General features: G+C 46.1%; 2 protein-coding genes across 2 annotated transcripts; both read right to left on the reverse strand.

Annotated features, from left to right (window-relative positions):
- Positions 1–706: 706 nt before the first annotated feature.
- Positions 707–15,431, reverse strand: IVD (isovaleryl-CoA dehydrogenase). The gene is made up of 12 exons (XM_071428066.1): positions 15,268–15,431; positions 12,296–12,385; positions 10,995–11,046; positions 8,206–8,375; positions 6,695–6,788; positions 6,303–6,439; positions 5,682–5,778; positions 4,503–4,596; positions 3,306–3,387; positions 2,738–2,842; positions 2,027–2,099; positions 707–1,914 (listed from the first exon to the last, which is right to left on the reverse strand). The coding sequence occupies exons 1-12, from the start codon at positions 15,397–15,399 to the stop codon at positions 1,781–1,783; spliced, it is 1,260 nt and encodes a 419-aa protein (XP_071284167.1). The 5' UTR covers positions 15,400–15,431; the 3' UTR covers positions 707–1,780.
- Positions 15,432–15,502: 71 nt separating this feature from the next.
- On the reverse strand, positions 15,503–19,851 carry KNSTRN (kinetochore localized astrin (SPAG5) binding protein). Its single transcript, XM_071428431.1, has 8 exons — positions 19,751–19,851; positions 18,682–18,814; positions 18,481–18,537; positions 18,181–18,268; positions 16,987–17,107; positions 16,630–16,682; positions 16,428–16,502; positions 15,503–15,874 (listed from the first exon to the last, which is right to left on the reverse strand). The coding sequence occupies exons 1-8, from the start codon at positions 19,812–19,814 to the stop codon at positions 15,743–15,745; spliced, it is 723 nt and encodes a 240-aa protein (XP_071284532.1). The 5' UTR covers positions 19,815–19,851; the 3' UTR covers positions 15,503–15,742.
- Positions 19,852–20,089: the final 238 nt, after the last annotated feature.

Raw genomic sequence — 20,089 nt, forward strand, 5'->3', positions numbered from 1 at the left:
AGATCTGTTAGATATTGATTCATTTTACCTTCAACTCCAAGGTGCTGATCAGCCTGGAAAGTGAAGGTATTATTTATTATGTGTATTAAAACCAGACCTCTCCAATGCTGAAGGACAGGTTTAAAAATCTCTGGGTTCCTTCAACCTTAGAAAACCTAATTTTAACAATCTGAATCTCACACCATCCCGTCAAGGCTCTGACACTTCCTAGAAAAGTTCCTCTGGCAGGAATGCATCTTAACAGTGGTCCAAGATTAATTTTTTGACAAAACATAAATGTCTGGTCACATAATTAAATTCTTACATCTGTGGACACCAATGCACTGAGTATCTCCTGTATGAAGTACACCTCAAGATTCACTTCCACAGCATTTTCAGATGCAGGTCAACAAAATATTCCTGACAAAGCACCTCTGTCCACCCTCTATCCAGAGATTTAGGCTGAAAATTAAACCCTGGGACACTTCCTGAGTGACAGCCACCCACTGAGGCTGAATAAATATGAAGCTTTGGAGGAAGGTGCTACCACCAGGACTTCAGAAGCTCTTTCTGACTCTTTGTGACTTTTATAAACTCTTGGTGACCTACCTGGCAATCCAGAGAAGTGAATGGTCTTCAATCTGTGGCATTTTAAAATTCTAGTCTACTGTCACCTGGTATAGACAAGAGTCAACTATAACCAAAGAAATACACAGTTGAAGGTGAGTTTTGTTAAAACTGCTGGGAGCTGCCTACATGGCAACGGTTTAATTAACTGTTCAATCACATTTCCAGCAGCCCATTTCCATTTGTGATTCACACTTAAAGGCTGGCAGGATGCTGGACAATTTCCTTTATAAAGCTGGATAAGCCCCGATTTGCTGGATACAAGATGCACTGAGATCACTCACAAACACATTGCTCAGTTGCCCACAGTTTGGAGTGTGAGGACAGGCTTGGCCAAAACAACAACCTTCAGAGGGAACCAAACCCCAAAGAAATCAGCTCTTTCTGCCTGCTTCATTCACAGATGTCACAACACAGCTCTGATGTGTTAACTTGTCCCCAGAGTGACGGATGGTGACGACTCTGAGAGAATGACCAGGTGGGAGCAGTCAGTCAGCGCAGCAAGGACTTGGGCCTGGACCCAAATAACTCCAGAAGCAGCCAGAATAGGAAAGCTGCAAATAGGAAAGGAATTCTGCAAAGCAACACACATGGGATTTAAGGAGGTTTTAGGAATCAGCACCTAAAACGCTGCTTGTGCACAGATGACTTTAAGCGTTCATGAGAACAACCCCTCAATATAGTTGGTGTCAGATTCCCATAATGGAAGGTATAGTCCCATTGGAAGGTCTCAGTAGAAGTTTCACCTTCCAATGGCAATATGCTAAATTCTAACTGTTTAATGGCACTCAGGGCTTTTTGGTAAGAACAAAGTTGTTCCCTCATTGTCCATGTTGGTGGGTTTGGGTTGACTTTCTGTGTGCAGTGGCTGCACACCCCTTGCCAGCCTGCCTGGTGGGGGGGATGAAAGTCTGCCTTGCAAAACTGAGACTCAACAGCTCATGAACAACATGAATCAGGATGATCACAAAAGAGAAAAAACACTTCTTCTTCCATGTACCCTCTGATTCATTTTGTCCAAGCCCAATCCAGCAGCATCTGTTCCCAGAGCAGGCAGAGGGGACTCCACAAGTGACAAAGCTGGAATGGCAGGCAGGAAGAAGCCGAGTTGTGCGCTCCAGCCTCACGGTCAAGGCCTCATGGTGGTTGTGGTGCTGCCTCTGTAGTGGTGGCATTACTTGAAGGTGGCGTTGAAGGCCCTGCCGATGACGAGCCTGCGCACCTCGCTGGTGCCCGCCCCGATCTCGTAGAGTTTGGCGTCACGCAGGAAGCGCCCCATGGGGTAGTCATTGATGTAACCGTTCCCACCTGACACACAAAAAAAGCCACAAGTCACTCCTTGTCCCTGATTTCAGGGTGGGACAGCAGAGGGAAATGCTCTTGCACTGTGCTTGGCTCTGTGCAGCCATCAGTGACTCACCCAGGCACTGGATCCCATCCAGGGCCACCTGTGTCGCACACTCTGCTGAGTACAGGATCACTCCGGCGCAGTCCTACGGGACAGTCAAAAGGGACAGTCAGGAAAAGTGTCACCTGCCCATCTCCAGTCCCTGTGCTGCCCTCATGCTGCCATCACTCTACAGACACCTGCCAAGAACCCTGAACTACTTGAATACAAAGCACAGGGACAGGGAGCCCCAGTAGTGTCCCTGTTACTATAGAACACTCACAGCAGGTCTGCAAAGGCCACATGAAGACAGAAGAAGAAAAAAATAACAAGTGCACCAGAGAAGATGGCTCTCTCACAAAGGCCCATCAATCCCCCAGGAGACCAGCATGATTTGCTTTGGGATGCAGAGATCTGTGCTCCCACTGTTAAACACTCAACATCCTCCTCCAACAGAGGCATGGTGACAGGTGGAGGTGACAACAACTCTAACAACTGCTACAGCCCTTACAACAACCAGGACATCTGTCAGGGCTTCCAATAAACATCTATTGATGCTGCTAAATCTCCTGCCTTGTAAAAGGAGGTTTGCTTTTAATTTGTGAGTGGAAAAAGGTATTTTGGGTGTGAAAAAAAGACCCTTTGGGCTGTGGGGACTTGTTGTACCGAGGTTCCCCCCAGCTGAGGCTCTGGGACTGGAGGAATTGCCCCAGAACACTCAGCCCAGGTAGGAGTCGAGCTCACCTTGGCGTTGAAGTGGCCCTGGTCACAGGCTTTGGCCACGTTGTAGACGTACTGCCGGCAGGCCATGAGCCGCGTGTACATGTCCGCCATCTTGCCCTGCATGAGCTGCACGGCCCAAAGACAAGGGACATTAATTAACAGGGGTGAGGGGAACCACCCATTCCCCAAAATACCTCAGAGGAACTAGACACAGGAGGAGGAGACATGGACCCAGCAGACATGAGGGAGCTGGAGGTTCTGTTAAGCCACAGACCCCTAGATATCAGCTACAGTCCCTCACCCACCAACAGCGACCTCAGGGGAGCAGGCTCAGAGGTCTTTCCACCTTCTCACCACATCATAGAATCTCAGGATTTCTTGAGTTGGAAGGGACCTTAAAGTTCATCCAATTCCATCTCCTTGCCATGAGCAGGAGCCTTCCACTAGCCCAGGCTGCTCATTATCACATAATGCAGCCCCAGCATAAACAGCAGGTCACCTTCTCCCATGCAAAGCCCCCACCACAACAAAGTCTCAGTCTTCTCAGTTTTAAAGAGAGAAGAGGACAAAAATTCCTTTTCTGCCTCACCTGGAAGTGACCAATTTTCTGTCCAAATGCTTCTCTGACATGCAGGTATGGAATTGCATGGTCAAGAACAGCTTGCATGAGCCTAAGAAGAGGAGAGGGAAAAGGGAAACAGTGGAACTATTAATTAATAATGATTTAACTTTGGAAATGTAACCCAAGGCAAAAAGGTTCTCAGAGCTGAAGTGATATCCTGCTGTCTTCCTACAGCTCCACTCAAACAAGGCCAAGAATAAAATCCAAAGGTCCCATATTTCTCTCCAGTGCTCATTTGGGACAACTTGTGGGAAGGTCTGACCTTTTAATTCAGGGGACTGAGATTTGAAGAGCTTTCTCACAACCACAACCAGTTTGGGCTCCTCTTACCTCCAGAGCTCCTCAATTCAAGGAATAACAGTCAATACCATAAAAAAAAAAAGCACAGGTAAGAACAACAAGGGGAAAAAATCCTCCTCATGCTTTGTGGAAGTTGATCTTTCCACAAGAGGATTAGCCCAGAGAGACTACTCAGGAGGACAAAAGGACTGTGGGGTGCCAATAATTACTAGGGAGCTTAAGGATTGAATAAATGAAGAACAAACCAGTTTGTGAATCTCTGGATAGTGTGTTAGATTCTAAGGAATTGATAACACAAATGTGCTGGCTATTCCCTGAGTAATAACACAGGGATACACAAGCCAGCAACTGGGGACTGAAGCAGATTTATACCTCTGGAAATTTTTTTTATCAAGACTGATAATTTCCAAAGCCAGCTCTTGAGGATCAGTGGACACTGGCAGGCAGACTTGCAAACGTTCTTTCTGGCATTGCTTCTCTCATCCCTTGCCCCTCACATGGGGCTCCACAGAGATGCTTTCAAATTGGAAAACCACTGCATGAGGAGCTGAGAGCTCAGAGCACATTTGAGTGAGCAGCGGCTGCTGGGAAGGCCCTGAGCACCTTCAGGAGAGTCTAGTCAGGCAGCTGTGCTGGTGCTGGAGTTCAGTGCTGGTTTTGACTGGGACACACAGCAGCCATGGCACCTCCTCACACCTTGCTTCCTTCCTACATCTGACCCAGCCTCTTCTCTTCTGCTGCCCCAGTAACCTAATTCTCCATCCAGGATCCATCCTATCCAGGCCCCAGGGGATCCCCACCAGGTTTGGCAATCACCAAGGACCCTTCTAGCCTTACAACCTATAAAAGATGACAATCCCTTACCCCAGGGGGCCTCCAGACAGCACAAGCCTCTCCAGGTCCAATCCACTCATCAGAACATAGACTCCTTTGCTCAGTGTCCCCAAGACATTTTCAGCTGCAAAGAGCAAAGGAAAAGTGATTTATTTATGTGAAAAACTCAGACAAGCTGCTCACTGAGGGCCTGTGTTCACTGGGGAGAGGAGCAACCTGGGCCAGTGGAAGGTGTCCCTGCCCACGGCAGGGGGTGGGACTGGATGAGCTTAAGGCTCCTTCCAGCCCAAACCATCCTGGGATTCTATGAAAAATGACTGAATAGCCTGACAAATTTCCTGGAAAAGAACTGTTTCAGCTTTCAAAGCCAAAGATTAGAAGGAGCATTAATGGCCAGAGTGCCAAATGCATTAACTTCCAACATTGCAGTGATGTGCTTCTCCATGTCATCATCCCCTTTCCACAAGAACATGCTGTTCCCTGTGGATGACTCCTGGGACATGATCAGAGCACCGGGGCACTGGCCTTTACGATTTCAGGGTGGAGGGATCCAACACAGTTAGAAATGTTAGGTTTCAGCTGAAACTCTTCCACTTTAGTTTTTGAAGGTGTATATGGGGAGCAGGAGAGCTCCTTGCTCTGCAAATGTGCAATCAGGATTTTTATGATAAGACATCTTCTCCATTTGCTCTAAAAAGGCTGGAATTTTTCTATCAACAAAAATTGCCACTAAAATAACAAATACTTGTTATTCAAGTGGCTATTACAGAGACCTCTGTTGTGCTAACTAACAGGGGAAAGGATGTCCATTTTCAAGCCCTGGCCCCAAAAGAACTCAGAAGTGTTACAAAGCCTGTTGGAAAGTCTCCAGTGGAAAAAACCTTTAGGGCAAAGTAGCTCACCTCCCTAGAAGACAGGAGCTCTAATGGAAACAAGTTTCTTGAGAAACTTCAGCAAGGCTTTGGAGAAGCTGTGGTTAAGAACTAGGTCCGTAAGGGTGAAAGAGCAGTGACCTGACAAACTATGTGCTCCCTCCCTGCAATCCAGCAGATTGCACTTTTCCAGTCCCATCAGCTCCCTCAGAGGCTGCCAGAGAGAGATAAGCATCTGCAAAGCCCTCCAGGTCACAGGCTGAACATGTGTGTAATTAGTGATCCAATTTATCTGATCAAGAATACAGGAAACCACCATGATTTGAACCCAACTCACCGGGGACCTTGCAGTCTTCAAAGATCAATTCACAGGTATTAGACCCTCTCATTCCCAGCTTATCCAGCTTCTGGGCTGTCCTGAAACCTGGCATTCCCTGCAAAGTCAAAGCAGTAAAAATACATTTCACATCTCAGTTCCAACAGACTAAAAAAGTCTCATGAGAGATCTGTGAAATTCCCCTGACCACAGGAACATGGGTAGGGTGCCAGGAGGGAGATAAAGTGACCTAAGAACAAGAACAGGTCTAAGTGCAAGTGCAGAGAAAGCAAATAGACAAAGAAACACACACATATGAACCCTGTGCACCCATTTTCTAATGCACATAAACAGCAAATAAATAAGTTATTTGGACAGCTGCCAACACAGGCTCTCCTACAGCAAGGGTTGCAAGCTCTGCCTGGAACTCAACTGTTCTAATAATGAAGTTATGTCCATCAGAAGGTTTACTGATCTCAGATTCTGTTTTATTAAATGTTCCTTTCCTGCCTGAAAGGCAGAAAGTAGTTTGTCTTTGAGGAAGAGGCTGGCAGCTATGGAAGGAAAACCAGCTGACTTCCAAATGAAGCTGTTAAGGTGAAGGATTCTGCTTTAAAACCCTGTGGGAATGCCTGACCCTACCCTCTCCACGATGAAGGCGGTGATGCCTTGGGAGGCCGGGACAGCGTTCATGTCAGTTTTAGCATAGACGATGAGAACATCCGCATCTGGCCCGTTGGTGATCCAGAATTTGTTCCCATTCAAAACAAAGAAGTCTCCTGGAAGCCAAGAGATGAAATCTGTTAGCTCATGACAGCAACGCTGCTATTTCCCACTCCATTTGTTCCCTAACAGGCTTCCCAGAATCACTTAGGTTGGAAAAGACCTCCAAGATCATCATCGAGTTCAACCTTTGGCCCATCACCACCTTGTGAAGCAGACCAGAGCACTGAGTGCCATGGCCAAATGTTCTTTGAACACCTGCAGGGATGTGGCCTCCTGCACCTCCCTGGGCAGCACAGGACAGGCTTTACCTTTCTTGTCTGCTTTCAGCTTCATGGACACAACATCAGAGCCAGCATTTGGCTCGCTCATGGCTAAGGCTCCAATGTGCTCCCCGCTGATTAGCTGGAAGAAAGGACAAATATTAGCAAAAGATGAAGACCAGCAGCATGGTTTGTGTTCCCTCTTTAGTCCCCTGGCCTGTTTTCCTGCACTGAACCTCCACAGTCGCTGTTCTCCGCAGGAACTTAAACAAGAGCTGCAGTTCCCGGCACAGCCCGAGCAAGGAGCTCCCTTGCACTGCACGAAGGAACAGAACCAAATCCCAGAGGGATGAGAAGGGTGACTCAGCTCTGTCTGAGCTACACAAGCACAGCCCTGCTTGCACAACACATGAGGAAGGTGCCAAGGAACCATGCAGGCAGCCATATGCCTGTCCCCAGCTCCTGCCTGGGCTTTCTGCTGCCCTTTTACACAAACAGGAGCTGGTGAACACAGAAGGCCAATGAGGGGGTGAAAAGGGATGGGAAAGTTCTCTGCAATCTTCTCATGGGCCAGTCCCCCCACACTCACCCCACAACAGCAGATGGACCCTCCTCTTGTGCCTGCTCACACCAGGCTCTGGCAGAGCTGTTGCTTCTGCTTCCCTGTTATTTCATCCTGCCCTTTTCTCCTTGCCTTTTTTCCCCTCCCTGTGTACTTTCATCCATCTTCTTCTCCTTTTGATCTCTACTTTTTTTTAAAAAGACGACTCAATGCTTAAAATATGTTCAACCAATTCAATCCATCAGTGCATTGCTACAGAAGTCCCAATGAAGTGCTCAAATCTAGTTAAGTACATTTAAAGTGCTCTGTCAGGAGCCAAAACAAGTCAGAGCTGAAGTGACTTCACATCTCATTGAAAGGCAGAGAATGAAGCATGAAAATACACCTGAGGAAGGAGGACAATTTGGGGTTACACATTTGCAGGCTGCACAGTGCTTTGAGGAAGTGACACTGTACTTTGCATGTTGTTTAAATCAAGTTTCTTGTGCTGATAATTTCACTGATAATCTCAGGAGCTGGGATTCAATGTGCTCATTGTTTTTATATGCATTTAAAAACGGAAATCTAATTAATGCACTTCTGAGTTGCAACATCAATTGCCCCAAGTGATGATGAAGTTTCACATGTAGTTAATTAACAGCCAAACCAAGCATTTCGGCAGTGAGAAATGGCGAATATAAAATAGGAAAGCAGTGACTTTCGTTCAGAGATCTCAAAGTGATTTAGGACTTTGAAAGAATATTCTCCAGTGTCACCTCAAAGCTTCCCTTAGTAACGCAGCTCCAGAGAGCTGGGCTGTGCTGCCTGCAGACAAGGACACGGGCATGGGATGAGGTCAATATGGATTCACAGGATAAAAACTGAAGAGAAGGGCAAGTTTGGCACGTTCAGTATTTCCTAAGGTTTGGTCACTGAAATCTGCTGGTGCTTAAAAGATGCCATCCTTGCAGCCAGGACCCAAACGCTTTGCAGTGCTGCCCCTCCTCCAGCCACATACCTTGGGCAGGTACTTGTGCTTCTGGGCCTCGTTGCCGTTGCGCACGAGCTGGTTGATGCACAGGTTGGAGTGGGCCCCGTAACTGAGCCCCACGGACGCTGACGCTCGGGAGATCTCCTCCATCACCAGCACGTGGTCCAGGTACCCCAGGGCAGAGCCACCGTATTCCGCTGGGAGGAGAGCAAAAAGCTCACGTTACCCACCACGTGCACAAGATCCCAGGGCTGGGCTCAGTCTCCAATGAAATCCAAGACACTGAGAATGCTTCTGGGTTTGACTGTTGCGATCCCTGAGCTGAGCACTTCTGGCTTTCCCTATCCTTCCTGAATTTCATTTTTCTCATCTTAAAGTCACAGGGATATTTTGTCTTCAGCATAATCCATAGTTGACTCGTATAACATAGTTTATATGTAGAACATGCACAAGAACACATCTTGAACATGCTACTGACATTGAGTAATAATGAGTCCTTCTTATCAACCTTAGTATTGTCACAAAGATTAAATCACCAAGTTGCAACCTCCTTAAGGTGAGAACAAAGGGAAGGTTTGTAAAATCCATGTATTTTTGCCCCTAAACAAATGAGAAATTCTCAAACTGCTCAAAAATATGACACTAAGGACTTTTCTAAGCCTACAAATGTGCAGGACACCAGAATTTTGATGAGTGGCTAACTGAGAACGAGAATGATCCATAAATGTAATTCATCAGTGACAAGCATGTAGGTTTCAAGAGAGCATAAAGCAAGACAGAGCAGCACTGACACCCCAGCTAGGCACATGGAGTTGAGCCTAAAACTAATAGTAAAGATTAAAATCACACAGTAGAACAGGGAGAGAGATGGCAGGTAAAAAGAGAAGGCTGAGAAATACGTAACAGCCTGGAGGAGCCAACAGCCTATATAAACATACACACACGTCCTTCTAAACATGTTTATAGACACACAAATACAGTCACCTCCCAACCTAAAAGCTTTGTTCTCCAGGTAGGAAGCAAGTGGTTGTACTGCTAAGAGAAGCACTACAACAGAACATGAATGCCAAGAAGCAGCTGGGGAGATAAGTTTGGAGCACTTACTTGTCATCAATGTGGAGGCTGCAAGCAAGAGCAACAAGGTAAGGGCAAATCTCTGTCTGTGCTCAGAGTGACCAAAGGGCACAGCTCCAAGGGGCTGCTGTCCCAGATTCCTCAAATTAACACCACAGCCACTGGCATCACATTCAGCCTTTCCTCCCATGTCCCTCATTTTGACTCCTGCTTTTATCTGCAGGGCACTTTATCCTCTAAAATCTCTCCCTACCACAAACCCAGGTTTAGGGGTTTGCTGTCAGTATCATAAAAGATGGGCTTAACAATTTCTCATGTATGCCAAAACAAGAGAGTTTTTGATGAATTCCTATATAATGGTTGGGTTTGGTGCTTTTGCCTCAAGAAAGGTGACGTAACTGTGTGCAGCACAAATCCAGGATTGCTTTGCACTGAAAGAGGAACAGGAAAATGATCCTGCCGGACATCTCCTCATATAACACAAACCATGGTGTGTTCCAATCATGCTGTGCTTTCAAAGCTACTCTTTGTACATGATATGCCTGTATTATCATTCCATGGAAACGATATATTTACATTTCTTCACTTTGCACTTTATAAAACAAATGGAAAGTTACAAACACTACACTTATCTTAGTTTTAGGAAGAAATCAAACAGCACTGTTATTCAAAATGTTCCCTTAATAGACTTGATGCACTGGCACCCAAACATGCCATTTAATTGTGTACACCCTCCTAAGACTCCACACGATCTTTACATCCTAAATCCCACTCTCCTCCAACAAAACCAACATCAATAAAGAAACACGCAACTCTACAATCCAAAATAAAGTGAAAAATCCTGGGCATAGGAGGGTTTGAGAGGTAAACCTTTGAGGAAATCAAGAAGGACAGGACTTGTGAGGGGATGGCTTATTTTTAGTGTGGGAAACTGCTGTAAGCCTCAGGCACAACATCAAAGAAGAAAGAAGGTAAGAGTGAGGAAAAACAGGAGCAGCAGTAAATGGGGAAGAGGAGAGAGAGAAAGCAGAAATGCAGAGTCTTTCAGCACTGAAAGCGAGGCAGAGGCATTATTCGGACGCATTGCTATTCAGCTGGATTCTGCAGAGCCTTTGCACAGCCACATCCAGCAAACAGACTTTTCCATGGGGAAAGAAAGGCCCCATCAGCCGCTTTTCTCCACTAAGGGTTTCTCCTCATTACCCTGCCTTGGTGCATTCAGCACGATCACACTCATCTGTAACACTCATCACAACACTTTTCACTAACCTGCTCAAGGCTGAATAAGATTTCCCCTGATTTTTTTCCGACTGGTTGGCTGTGGTCACTCCCCATTACTTATCACAGCTTTTCAGGGCATTATTTTAGAGCCTTTAACTTCTCCCATTACAGATGGATGTTTGTTCTGGGATACTTTTATCTCTAGCTCTCATTCTTCAAAACTTGCTTCACATCAGAAAGGCACAAATACGTTTGAGCTACATATGTTACATCTGGAGAAACCATTTCTGAGCAGTGCTTTTAAATTGTGAAAGGCATTTTGTCTAACAATGAAAAAGGATCCAAAGTCAGAGAAAAAGAAAAACAGTTGAGAAAGTTTTTTTAAACACAAAGATAGGACAAAATGAATGCCACATCACAGACAAGGAAGGCTGTTGTGAACTAGAAAGTGAGAATTTAAGTGGTCTCTCATTTGTTTGAAGTATCACCCGTCAGAAGGCAAAAGATCGAAAGAAACTTACCAGGGGCTGTGATTCCCAGAACTCCCAATTCTCCAAGTTTCTTCCAAAAGTCCTACAAATATAGAACAAGCAATCAGCACAAACTGGCAGCCTGGGCATCAGCATAACAACTTTCCCCAGGTAGCTCGCTGGACACATCCGTTTATCTGTGAGATATCACAAGAATGAGGCAAATACAACCCTAATTCCTGTTCCTCCCCCAGTGCAGCTCTATCCTCAGAACTGAGAAACCACCCACATTTAAGGACACTAGTTATGCTACACACAGGAGGAGTTTGTGGAATTCAGTGAAAATTCACGTGCCTAAATTTAAATCTGGAAGGACACCTCCTAAGATTTAACTCTTTGCCCACTCCAATGAAAATTTTTGTGTAACAGTGTAAACTATCCATTACCAAAACCTGGGAAATATGAAGCTAAAGTGCCATAATATGAATTATGGCACTTTAAAACTCTTCCAGTAAAACAGGAGCTGGCAACTAAAGCCAAGTGAGCATACTTGGGGGAGATTAAAAAAATGGGAATGTCACAGCCATGACAAAATGCAGCAGCAAAGGATGTTGTCACCAGGGAAGCCCACACGTGTCCTGGTGGGGCCATCTCCCTGCTGCCTCTTTCCTCTGCTATGTGGTGGACACATAGGTGAGTGCTCCTCACGTGGCCTTGGTGTCCGGCAATAATTATCAGAGACTTCAAAGAGTATCATACAATAGCTCTGGATGACATCTGGAATGCCAGGCTAAATTTATACACTTCACTTCAAAGCTGCACATATAGCCCTGGAAATGTCAACATCAGAGCTCTAGGAAATGCTGGCAGATGTTTAGAGCTTTTTGAGTCTTGTGGAGCTTATAAAAACCAATAGTCAGATCTCTCATTTCCATCAATCAAAGCACCCTGTGGCACAGCATTTGTTGGGTTTATTAGAAAGGCAAGTTTCAGCATTTGTAGACAATATTTTCACAGCAAATCTGAAGAGGAAATTCATGTCCAAGAAAGGGACTGAGCCAGGAGCATACAAAGCACACTTGGGGAAGGAGTCAGAACAGACAGGCAGGAATCCCACGATAAGAATCCAAACGAGACGGTTATCAATCTATTATGATTATCTCTGGGTTCTGCCCCAGTTGCTGAAAGTTGGTAACAAATGCTAAAACAGGAAATCAAAAAAAGGTTTTCTCTGTGGCTTTTAAGTTTGAAAAGTTAATGCACATGTGCCTGTGGTGTGGCTTGGGATTGTCTGGACTAAGGCAGAGATCAAAGCCCAGAGAGGCTTTCAGAACCACACATGAAATACTTGCCCGCATGCCTTTAAATTCGTTTTCCTGGTCAATCTGTTGGGCCTTTGGAGCCAAATGCTCTTGGCAGAACTTTGTCATGGTCTGTCTAAGCTGGGAAAAGAGGGGAGGAAAAACACATCCATTACATCTCAGCAATATATTGTCATCTTCCCCTGGTCCTGCCAACATTCCCTCACCAGGCCGTTCCAGCATCCCAAACCCAGAAGCACAAGACCATAAGGAAATCCATGGTTCAGGTAACTGGCTGAAATACCACATCAGAGGGTAATTTCTTTAGTCTTTTAAAAAGCACTTCATGTACTTTAGTCCCTTTCAGCATTTAACCTTAACTGTACCCTGACATGAGAGAATATTCCTGAACTCCTGCCTGCACTGGGGATTCAGGCATATTTTTGGGCAGGGAACTTGGGAAGCTGATGAACTGAGTTTATAATGTGCTAACCCATCCCACAGCTGCTCACAGCATCATTTAATGGCGTGCAGATGCCTGCAATAAGCAGGGATACTAATTAAAACATGTTTGTGTGTCAAACTAGAACTACATTACCTACCTTACTACCTTCTACAGTGGGGAAATTTGATAGAGCCAGGAATGTTCATTGATCCAAGTCTTAAAAACTCAAAATATTTTTCTAAATTTTATACTCTGAACACTTACATGTATGCTACAGAAGTCTATAAGCATACAAACAAAATGTATACAGTATCTTACATGTTTTTAACAGGAAGATTTAAAAACTTGGTCTTGATTTTATGGTCATATTGAACAACGTTTTTTTTTCCTTTTTGGTTCTTTATTCCCACACATTAATTCTGATGAAGCAACAGTTTTAGAGACTGAACCCCTGAGCTGTTAAACCAGAACCTGTATAAGGGGCAGCAACAACAAACCAGAATATACCCACACTCCTCTGTCTTTCTCTGACCACCAAAACCTAAGTATCCTCCTTTTTACAACTGAGAAGATATGTTACATTTCCAAAGTCACGCAGACCCTGGATTCCAGTACTAGCAAACAAGCTTTTTCTCCATTGCTAGATTTATAAACCTAAAGAGAACCCCAAATGACATTAGATATCTTTCCACTGTGACAAAGCTGACTGCATTATACTTGGGCAAAGAGCTTAAAATAAATTAAGACAAGCTTAAAACCATAATAAAAAAAGTCTTAACCAATTAGAGATTGAGGATGAAGTCAGACAGGCAGCCCTGACATCCTAACCCAGTTTATAACAGTTATATTGCCTTTAATTCACATTTCACTAATATTACTGAAGATTATTTCTGATTTTTGTTTTTTTAGCTTTTCCATCAGACAGATAGGAACAAGATGAATATTTTGCATCTTCTTTTCCATCTGCTGAATATAATAGTACAAAGAAATGTCAGTTTGAGCTGATAAGGCCATAAACACGAACACAATCATGGCAAGGAATAATTCTGCAGCAAGAAAGAAGAACAAGTAAGTTTATTTTGCACATCCATGTGCTTGCACCATCAGAATTGTCTGGAAAGTGAGGCTGTAGCTCCAGTGTTTCACTAGCACGAGCCTGTGTGGAACAGTCCTGGGAAGACACTGTCCTTCACTCCAAGCCCTGGGGCAGAAGGGAATACATCTGGAATGGTCAGCACTTGGCTGCTGCTGCACACAGAACACAGCAAAGCTAAGGATCATAGAACACTCTGAGCTTGAAGGGACCCACAAGGATCATCAGTCTGTTGGAAATTATATAACTTTCCTAACTAATGTCTCAATAGCTGTTTTAATTAATTGTAAGCATGCCCACTTGTAGTCAGCATTAGTTAAGTTCCTTTTTCACAGACACTTACTTTGATCATTAAATCACTGAAACCTTAGGTTTGCTAAAACTAATCCTGAAAAACTCCAATAAATAAAGCCAAGGAAGGTGAAGATTGGACATCTGGGATCTTGAATTTATGGCCCTTCAAAGACATGTTGAAGCAACCAGAAGACACAGACAAGACTCAACCCTAGAAAGCTGGAAACTCCCAATTTGAGAAAAAATGATAAAAGGACTAAAGAAAGTCGACCAGATAAGCATGAAGAGTGAGAAATCAATAACCAATAGAGGACAGAACACTAATTAATAAAGAGAATGATGCAACTCAGAACCAATAAACTTTTGTTTGCTAAATATATGTAAGTGAAAAAGTTTTGTGTCTTGGGATTGTGTGGAGGTCAGGATTTTGTCAGCCACACAGACACGTCTTGGACAAGAATAAAGTAATGCCTTACACACTAACACTAAAGACAGCGTAAGAGTCTTGTTTTTCCCAGTGTTTTCAGAGAAACGTCCAACTCCCAGCCCTGTACAGGAAACCCCAACAATCTCACCCTGTGCCTGAGAGCGTTGTCCAAATGCTCCTTGAGCTCTGGTAGCTTTAGGGCTATGATGATTCCCTGGGGAGCTGTTTCAGTGCCTGACCACTCTCTGGAGGAAGAGCCTTTTCCCAATACCCAGCCTAAACCTCCCCTGGCCCAGCTCTTGCCCTTCCCTGGTTCCTCTCACTGGTCACCAGAACAGAGATGTGCTGCCCCTGCGTGCCCCTTGCAGCAAAGCTGCAGCCTGCAACGAGTTCCAAGAATTACCCTAAACCTTTAAGCGCCCCATTGGGCAGGAGAGCAAGCTGGGAGAGCTGCAACACTCCTTTTGGGAGGATGTGCCGCGACCCCACCGAAATGTTCCTTTGATGATCACGTTTCTGCCGATTATCGCCTATCCAACAGCCGCAGGCGGAGGCCGGGGCCATTCCCTTAGCCAGTGCGGCGTTCCGTGCCGAGGCCGCGGGCCGGGCCGGGCCGGGCCGGTCACTGCCGCGGGCCGCGTGTCCGGGGGCGCCGCGCCCCCGCCACTCGCGCGGGGATTGGGCGGCCCGGCCCGGCCGCGGCCAATCAGCGCCCGCCCGCCCCGCCACACCCCCGTGCGCGGCGCGGCGCGGCCCGGCCGTACCTGGCGCTGCTCGGCGCTCAGCCCGTTCACCGTGTCGTCCACCGCCAGCCCCGCGCCGCCGCGCCGCGGCACCGCCAGCGCCCGCCACCGCCGCGCCCCGCCCGCCGCGCGCCCCAGCACCGCCGCCGCCATGGCCGCTCCCCGCCGCAGCCCCGCGCGCAGGCGCGGCCCCGCCCCGGAGCGCCCCGCCCCGCTCCGGCGCCCGCCTCCCGGAGCGGCCGCGGCTGAGCCCACGTCCTTGGAGCACCTTTATTGAACTAAAACCCACGAACACCCGACACCGGAGCAGAGCGGCGAACGCCCGACACAAGGCTGACCGGCCATCGCTGCTGCCTCGGCCCCCCGTCCGTCCTTACCCCGCCGGGGAGCAGTCACAGCTCGGCGTTTGGATCACCAAACGCAGGAACCGGGCTTGACAAACAGGGACCACTGAACTAGGGGTGAAAGAGCAAAAATCCCAGTCCATCCTCGTGCCTCACATTGCCAGGAGCTTCCCCAGCACTTCAAGTTTGGTTTTCCATTCCTTAATTTGAGCTTGGAAGTCGGAGTGCTTCTCCAGGGCGTGCTGGTTCTCCTCTTGTGCTGATTTCCACTTGGCCATGGCTGTCTGTGGAGAAGTCAGTGCACAGCACGTTTTACTAACAACAGAGTAAGGAACAGAAGAGCCAAGTCCTAAAGCATCTGAGCTCTTCCTCCTAAACTAAGATAAACCTGGGATTTCTTTTACCTTGATTGTTTGTGGAAAATGTAAATTTATCTATGGCCAAAATTTAGGAAGTCTCCTATAACAATTATATTTTAGCTCTAGGTCTTCTTAAGAATTGTAGAACTGAAATTTAATGACTATTTTGGTCTCTATATCGGTAATTATTGAAGCCACTTGTGCTTACACACTTCTCAGTTTCCCTAGAGATTAGCCAGGGTCACTGCTCTGCAACAGTTTCCAATTTAAATCAATTTTCTGACCTCCAGAATAACAACCAGGCTGGAGGACACCTCTATTTAAAAGGGGAGTAACAGTTTCCTTAACAAGTGCCTTTATATTAAAAGTAGAATATTGCAGGTTTTCATCTGGCTCATGTGGAATAAAAGAGCATTGGGAGGGGCAAAATAACCTCCCTGAGGGCCTGATGCTCACTGCCAGGTTGAGTCAGTCTTACCTCAAGCATCTCCTTCTCTTGTGCAGCTCTGTGACAAAACAGCATCAATTCTTCTGTGACCTTGCTAGTTAGCATCTGAAGAGTCAAAAGGAAAATGACTTTTAATATGATGCAAATAAATGTGAGTCTCAGCTGTCTGAGCATCAGGAGAGAAGGGGGGGGGCACACGGACCCCTCAAAGCCCAGTTCAAGCTTTTCTTACTGTTGTCTTTTCCCGGCATGCACGCATCTCTTTCTCCTCCTCTATGGTGCTGCCTGTAAGGAATTCAGGAGGTGCATTAGTGAACCTCTAATATACACATAACTCTGAGAACAAACAGCTTTTCAAAGTGACTTTCTACAGCAAGAAATACTAAGTTAGTTTATCCAGGCCAGGGCTTACTACAGGAAGCAGTTCTTCACTTAAGCCACAAAAAACTCCCCCAAACCCTGGAATTCCAGCAGTATTCCCTAAAAAAGGAAGCACAGTCCAAATTTCTTATGAATAGTCACAACAGAAGGAAAAAAGAATATTCTGGAGAAGGAGTACCAGGATATAAGCAAAGTGCAAACTCCTTACCAGGATTGATGTTTCTGCTTTCTAAAATTGTCATGCAAGTCTCCTGAATTTTCTTGAGCTTCTCAACCTCATGGACCAGCCTCTCATTCTCCTTCTTTAACTCCCTTAACTTGAGAGTGCCCTGGTTAACACAGGTTGTAAGTGAGGCAAGTTCCCAAGGAGATTTTCTTCTCCTTAGTAATACTGACACAAACAAATTCACAGTACTGCACTTGGCACCAAGAATCAGACATTGCCTTCTGTCTCTATCACCACAGCAAATGAGGCTGTTGCAGGTCCTTGCTCCTGCTTCTTGACAGGAGTAATACATTTATTACATCCACACACCAGAGCAATTACTAGAAAAATCTGATCATGGGCGAATTCCTTTTAGGCAACTCTATCCTTTCTTGTGCTCCCTCTCATTTATGTAAACAATGCACGCACTAAGGAGCATATAAACATTGTGAAGAAAAGGGTGTGTCAGGCCTTGAAGCCACAGCATTATTCCCTACACAATCCAGATATTACCAGGCAATTGGATAAGCTGATCAACCTCCCAAGTTGAATGTGATTCTCCAAGACGATCAATAAGCATGTGGATTAGGGTGATCTGCCTGATAGCGTCAGAAGCTTTGGGAACATTTCATAGGAAGTCTCAGAGGCTCTTAAGAAAATCAAGCTGTGACATGAGAGGAATGACCATGCCACAGACTGAGAACTAGAAAACAAAGTGAGATTTTACAGCTGTACGTTGCCAGGTGGGCCTCCTGTGCGTGACAGAAGTGGTACTAAGCGTGTCCTAGAGATACCTCTGAGAGCCAGGGAATAATCAAGTGCCAATTCTGACTCTGAACCTGATTCCACAAAATCAGGTCTGTTTGAAACACAAGTCCCTGAACAGTCTCAGCTCTCTCAGCCTTTCCTCCAGTCCCTCTGTGGCCCTTTCTTGGACTCTGTCCCCTACATTCACATATCTTTTGTACCAGGAGCCCAGAACCAGACCAAATGTTCCCAGTTTGGCCTCTCCAGAGCTGAGCAGATGGGAAAACAACTAGCAGAAGATACAAACAACTCAAACAACTTGTCCAGAGGAATACAAAGACATTCTGATGAAGACAAGAATAAAAGCAAGACAATCCTTAACATGACTCTGTATGGATCAGAATGCAGAAATTACTCAACAATTTATTTATTTTTCTCTCCTATCTTTACCTCTGCTCTTGCTAATTGTTGTTTGAGTGTTTCCACCAATTGATTCTTGTTTTTCAGCTCTGCTTCTAGTTGGTATCTGCTGAGAGGGCTGTGGAGTTAAAGAACAAAGACTCAGGGGCAAAAATTCCAGTGTTGCACACCTCCTAATTTCCCTTTAACCTTTTTTAAGCATTTGTTCTGACCAACGGATTTAATTAGCAAACTTGGCAGGAAAGCTGCACATGGATGAGAGCTCATCACCAGCCTTCACAGGAGAAGGCCACCGCACAAGGACAACTAACAGAGATGGGAGGCACATACCGTCTTGCCGCTATCTTCTTTGAAACTGGTTCCACTTTCTTCTCAGACTTAGGCAACCTTAAAAGAGAGATAAAATAAAATTACCAGAAGACTACAATGTTCTTGCAGATCACCAAGCCTGTTGGTTTGACAAAATGTGCAAAATGAGCCATCTTTAGGACATCTGCCAAATAAATCCATCAATATTTTGCTTTGATTTACCCTTGGTTTGCAGGCTTGAAGACACTGTCTGCTGGAACGTTTGAGGCAAAGTGAAGACTGGGAACCACGCTGAGCCCTGGCTCTGATGTTGTGCTGACAAATTTTCTCTTTGAAAGAAAATTCATTTGCAATTCTGTGAGAAAAAGACAGCTGTGAAAACACCACAGACTAGAAGTAACCTGCTTTAAGGTCTCTTAAGCCTTTAAGGTAAAGCAGTTATATCTGGCTAGAATGGAGACTTCTAGATAGAAGTAGAGGTAGAATTAACTAAGAGTAGACTTCGAGTTTTACCCAGGACCAAGGGTCCAGAATAAGCCAGAAACAGGTCAGATGTATACAGTGTTAAAATACAATCACCAGGCTAGCACTAATGAGAACTTGAAATGATAATACACAATAAAGAAAGTCTCAACATCAAGCAGACATCGTGCCACAAGGTTGTTGTTCAATGCTGGAAGCAAAACAAACACAGCCCATGAAATTCTGTTAAGAGACCTCCATATTTTGCTACGAGTGAATAGCTACTAAAATAACGTAGAAAACTAGCTTTTTATGTAGAGTTTATTTCTCTTAAATCACAACCGTTTAAGTATATAAAGCTTTGTTCACTCAGTGAGTTTAGGAAGTTGCTTTTTCTCCCTCAAGTTAAGTATTTTTCAAATTAAATACCCATGCGCACATTTACATTAGAGCAACGCAGAGTTTCCACCGATAAAGCTCAGCTCCCATGTTTTTAACGCTAATCCTGGGTGCCTTCCGCTTATAAAATGCTATAAAGTGCTGTAAGCAGCGTTTAAAGATTTAGAAAAGTAAGAGACTGTGAATGAAGCATCTTTCGCATCAAGGGGCCGCTGCCTTTAGCCGGTGGAGGGTACACACAGCAGGCTGAGCGTTAACTTAAGTCCTAAACAGGGACCAAACAGTGGAATAAAGCTTGTAATTAGATTTTGGAACAGCCACCACGTAGCCAGGCAGCGATGGAGCACCCTAATGCCGGCGCTCCGCTGCACCCCTCGGCCGAACCCCGCCAGCCGTGCCCCCCGGGTGCCCGTCCGTGCCCCGCACTCACCTGCGGACGGCTCGGGGCGGTGGAGCCGGGAGTGCACGGGGATGCGGGAGAGCCGCCCGTCCATGGCGGCCGCGCTCCCCTCAGGAGTTCAAACAGGAGCGCGCGGGACGGTTGGGCGGGTCCGAGCATGCGCGAGCGGGGCGGGGGGGGGGGGGGGGCGGCGCTGGCAGCGAGCGCACGGGGCGGGGAGGCGCGCGCGGGCGGGGATTGAGGGCGTGGGCGCTCGCGCCGCTTCTCGCTCGCTCGCGCCGTTTCCTGCTTCGCGCCGTTTCTGCCTCGCGCCCCCGCCCTCAGGGTAGGCGTTGGCCGCCATTACGGGGGCAACAGCCGCGCGCGAGG

This window comes from Agelaius tricolor, unplaced genomic scaffold (genome assembly GCF_023055355.1).
Source record: "Agelaius tricolor isolate 1412-34295 unplaced genomic scaffold, bAgeTri1.0.p SCAF_5, whole genome shotgun sequence".
Classification (NCBI taxonomy): domain Eukaryota; kingdom Metazoa; phylum Chordata; class Aves; order Passeriformes; family Icteridae; genus Agelaius; species Agelaius tricolor.

Bases quoted from the DNA above. Each gene is read 5' to 3' on its own strand.
- IVD (XM_071428066.1), bottom strand. From the start codon at position 15,399: ATGGCGGCGGCGGTGCTGGGGCGCGCGGCGGGCGGGGCGCGGCGGTGG. The intron at 11,047-12,295 runs GCAAGTATTTCA...CTATATTTGTAG, and splicing joins ACGAATTTAAAGGCATGCGG to GACTTTTGGAAGAAACTTGG. The intron at 1,915-2,026 runs GTGAGTCACTGA...TTTGTGTGTCAG, and splicing joins GGATGGGATCCAGTGCCTGG to GTGGGAACGGTTACATCAAT.
- KNSTRN (XM_071428431.1), bottom strand. From the start codon at position 19,814: ATGGACGGGCGGCTCTCCCGCATCCCCGTGCACTCCCGGCTCCACCGC. The intron at 18,538-18,681 runs GTAAATCAAAGC...CTCTCTTTTAAG, and splicing joins TTCAAGCCTGCAAACCAAGG to GTTGCCTAAGTCTGAGAAGA. The intron at 17,108-18,180 runs GTAAAGATAGGA...TGTGTTAACCAG, and splicing joins AACAATTAGCAAGAGCAGAG to GGCACTCTCAAGTTAAGGGA.